A 4,399-nucleotide genomic window follows, 5' to 3' on the forward strand; every position below is an offset into this window, starting at 1 on the left:
GATTGCGTTTGACTTTTTTGTGATTTTTTTGGCCCTGTACAATGATTTTCGAAGACAGCACCCCCTCGGGACCTGCCGACTCGTTTAAAACTGTAGTTTAACTGCAGTTTAACTTTAGATTGACACAGTACGAGTTTAAACTGTAGTTGGGTCTACAGTTTTGCATTAGATCCTTCCACCCGGGTGGAGGGAAAGTTTCTTTCCTGTTTTACGGTTTTTCGGCCTTTTTCTGCAACATATTGTTCACTATGGCAATTTTTAGCCTATTTTCGTCAAAAAAGACCGTCTAGCGCCTAAACGGTTAGAGATAGAGCAAAACGGACGACATTTTCGCCCAACGAGCTCTACTTTGACGAGATACCCCTTAGGGACACATTTATAAAAATACTTTAGGGAGAATTTTTGAACCTTGGATACCCCCATTCACACCCTTATGGGTGGTTGCTAGCGAGGATTTGCGTAAGCGTTTCGTTCTCTAGGAGTGGACCTTATAAGATACCCTGAAAATTTCAAGTCTCTAACACATCTTCTAGTGAAACAGACAAACAGATACACACGAGGTCGTTCGCATAAGCCCGCTGGATAGCTTTTTCAAAGCAGAAGGGCGGGCTAAAAAGTATAATCAGATAGTAGAGTGCCCTAAAAATGTACAATACTCATAAGTGTTAAACCCTGTCACAGTTTTAAATGTGCAGCTCCAAGTAAAAATCTTGAAAGCTTTTCACTTAAAAGCGTTGAACTAGGAGTAGTAAATTTTGAATTGTTAAACTTCCCAATTGCACACTTGCAAAGTTCGTCGAGTTAAGCGTTTTCAAGTGCAGATACGCTGGGTTTAACACACTTTATGGACATTTTTATGGGCACACGTTAATGTGTTGAGATATGTAACACTCTATTTATATGCAACTGTTTGGAACTTACTGACATATTACGCAACAAATTAACGTCCACGAGGTATTCAGCATATGAGTTGCAGGCAATATCACCAGAGTCGCCACCGCTCCCATGATAAAAGTTATCCTGTATGCTCGGTCCCTTTCCTGCAAGGAAAACGGCGCACAAGCCGTGACAGACTTTTAGCTGTGATCATTGAAGACTGCGCAAATAAGCCGCACGTATTTCATTTCGTTGTGGAGTATCGACACCTGAAAACTACTATAACACGGAGAACGTGGCAGGTCCGTATAGTCGTCCCAGCCAAACTTCTCGACTGAGGCGACGCGTCTTTAGCCCACATCTCGGTCACTTTTTGAGCTAGAAGCCTAAGACTTGGTGACGTCTTAGGCCTGTATAAGACGCAACTTTTGGCGCAAACAGAACCACCCTAGCTCTACTGTAGCGTTCAGAAAGGCTGCACCGTAACGGCCGCCCAATCGAGAAGTTTGTCTGGGACGACTATACGGACCTGCTTGTGGATCCAGCCGGTCACCGTACAAAGTCGTAATAGGGTGTTCCAGGCTATCCGAAACGGAAGTAGGAAAAGAACAAGCTCACTGACTTTTCTGGTTCCGTAATGGCTCTGATTGGTCGAGCTGATCACGTCCCGCTACGGCCTTTCTGGCATGAAAAACTGTCAGATCAGTTACGAGGTCCCCTACATATTTTAAAGGGTTTGAATCGGACCAAACTACCATCGTAATTTCTCATACTAAACTGGCGGAAACAGATAAATCAGTGAGTTTGTTCTTTTTCACTTCCGTTTTAGATAGCCTGGAACACCCTACTGAAGAGCGTGTTTATACCAAGACGCCACGTGTTTACAGGTTTCAAGTGTCGATATTTACTTCGAATATCGGATTTGACGGAGACTGTTCAGTTTTCAGAGTAAAGTCGTTTAATTTCAGAGATATTACGATATTACCGCGGTCATTCAGTGTGTTGAAACGTATAACAAAGCCTTGCTTGCGTTCAAGCATATGTGAGACCATGGCCGTCTCACATTGCATGCTGCTTCATGTCCACAAGAAACGGACACTGAAATTACTGTCGATTGACTCTGTGATGACGGCAGGACACTATAAGAAAGACGGAGAGTGCTTGGGACAGTTTTGTGCAAAAAATGTTGGACAACACTATGTCCTAAGGAAAGATAAAACCAATTAGTAGTCAAAAATTGTGTGAAAAAAATCTCCCCCCCCCCCCTTCCGCTTTTCGTCTAAGTTGGCCTTTTCCGCTGTAGGACCAGTGGGAGGAGAAATGTCTCTAGGCTTCCCTCATCTTGCTTATAGGCGACCACGGTGCATCGCGAAGCCTTTTACGCGCGCTTAAGTCCACAACCACGGATTTGTTATTTTTTATTATTGGAACTGCACCAGCGGGCACAGGGTGACTCTGAGGGGAGTGAATGAGTGACTGTGCTCAAAGACTAAAATGCGTGTGGCGTCATCATCCAGTGATATGCAAGTGCCACTGTAAGCGGTTACCACAGCAGTTGCCACTCTTGTTTTGCCGCAACGACCAAATTACCGTCTGTGTCCCAGGCGCCCTCCGTTTGGTAGGCGGAAGATGTAGCTCCTAAACGAAAGTTCGTTGGCATTATGTATAAGTCGTCACTGACTGATGCATTAGGAGTGAAGAAATCTTCTCGGGCGCCTGAAAGCATAAATGTGCCTATGAGTTATATTTCAAAGATATAGAAGTAGCAATGCTACCCGACACAAACAAAAGATAGCAAATACTACGGTGGAGTGAAAATCTGGGATCTTAAAAGTCGACATAGATTATTGTACCTCAAGGTATCCTAAGACTAGCTGCAGGTAGCGCGGTACCTATCTTCCAAAGCGAGGAAAATTTGAATAGTTAGCTGTTAGCTGAAATTTGGTGGACTTGTGCATGGAAGTGTGTAGATGACGAATCCGTCGAGTCCCACCTTAGGACTGGTGGTGGAAACCCGGTATTGAACGCGAAAGGGCGTAAGTGCAACTGTCGTGTTCAACCTAGGAAGCTGCAAATAGCATCAAAATGACCGGGAAGAACTGAGGAACAAATCTATACCTCTGTTGTAGAAAGGAATGACCCACACCCAGCCAAAAATAAACAATATTTGAGAAAAGTGTAAAGTACCAGTGTCGTGCCTTAGCGCTCCTCAGGACGTAGCAAATATGGCAGAGGAGTAACGTAAAGATTGTTCACTGCAAAGTTGTGCGCCCATTCGTCACCTTGATGTCGATGTTTTTACTTCACGGGGGACTTGGACCATTGCAGAGATATGAAGCCTCAACTGGCACGATGTATGACCCTCGCAGCGCGCGCCGGCCTCCGCTCCGGCCCGCCGCCCCCGTCCACCGCGCAGCCCTCTCTGTCTCTCCCTCCCTGCACGCAGCGGGTGCGAGAAGGACAGCGCACGCACAGCCCGCTCGGCCCACCCGCCCGCTAAGAGCGGCATTTATAATGTTAAATATTTAACGTTTGGAAAACAGCAAATGAAATAATTTTTAGTGGAATGTGTGCATCTTGGATCGTACTACAACATACCTGAAATTCAAAATTAGATGTGGCAGTTAAGGGCAGCCCGGCGCAGAAAACCGGTCCTGTGTCTATGTTACTTTTAACGGCTGTCGTGGGTGAACGGTTTGACAATTGCTTTGTCTGACAAGTACTATTTCATCAATACACTGCATATTTTCAAATACTGCATGCAAAGGTGCAGATAAGTATCATTCTCGCCCCCAAAATAAACCGTAGGTGTGATCGTAAGATTTCATGGAACATTTCAACTACATTTCAGCCCCGCCATGCAAGATAGGCGAGACGCCCCAAAAAACAGTCAAAAGGCAAAATAAAGAGACGAATCTTCTGTGTCAAGTCCAAGTTGTTTGAATGCGGGGACTCAATTGGTTTTAGTGGCAGAGGGAAATAACCAGCCCAGCGCCGCGCTCCAGAGGCTCCAGGTAGGGGTGCGCGGCGGGGTTTGAACGTCCGCACAGGGGGTACACGGAAAAAAAAAGATTCGCTGAGCCAGCTAATATATTGACTGGTATCTGGACAGACAAGCACATAAACTTCTGTAACCACTATATTGTCTACTCTTGTTGCAACAAGCAACAATTATACTCTTACTGTTCTGTCATTTGAAACGGCCGAACCAACTAAACAATTTCTTGGGAGAAACTTCCCCAACTTCCCGTACAGAAAAAAGGAGATCTAGAATGTCTCCAGCCGAGACATCGTACAGACAGATTGAAGACGACATGCAGACTGCTACGAGACATTCTGGAGATAAATTTGGAGTCACCCTAGAGCCGTGTTGGAGACAACGTAGAGATATACTCGAGGCATCGCGGTGTCTCGTAGGTGTATCCATAAAGTCTCGAAAAGGAGTCTGCCTCGAGGCAATGCCGAGACATTTCTCGGGAGACACCGTAGAGACATTCTGGAGTCATGTCCGGAGACATTTCGA

The 4,399-nt window shown here is 45.4% G+C and overlaps 1 protein-coding gene across 3 annotated transcripts in view; it reads right to left on the reverse strand.

Moving 5' to 3' along the window:
* Positions 1–4,399, reverse strand: part of LOC113213848 (myrosinase 1-like) — a 42,444-nt gene that overhangs the window by 14,286 nt on the left and 23,759 nt on the right. For all 3 annotated transcript variants that reach the window (XR_008011169.1, XM_052267672.1, XM_052267671.1), the window contains 2 exons: positions 2,467–2,592; positions 922–1,040 (listed from right to left, as the gene is read on the reverse strand). Coding sequence is in view for 2 of the 3 variants with exons in the window: in XM_052267672.1 (XP_052123632.1) it covers positions 922–1,040; positions 2,467–2,592 (245 nt within the window). In the remaining variant the exon portion in view is untranslated. The remainder of the gene's footprint in view (positions 1–921; positions 1,041–2,466; positions 2,593–4,399) is intronic.

The sequence above is a fragment of the Frankliniella occidentalis genome, unplaced genomic scaffold (assembly GCF_000697945.3).
Source record: "Frankliniella occidentalis isolate FOCC.00 unplaced genomic scaffold, Focc_3.1 Scaffold57, whole genome shotgun sequence".
NCBI classification, from domain to species: Eukaryota; Metazoa; Arthropoda; class Insecta; order Thysanoptera; family Thripidae; genus Frankliniella; species Frankliniella occidentalis.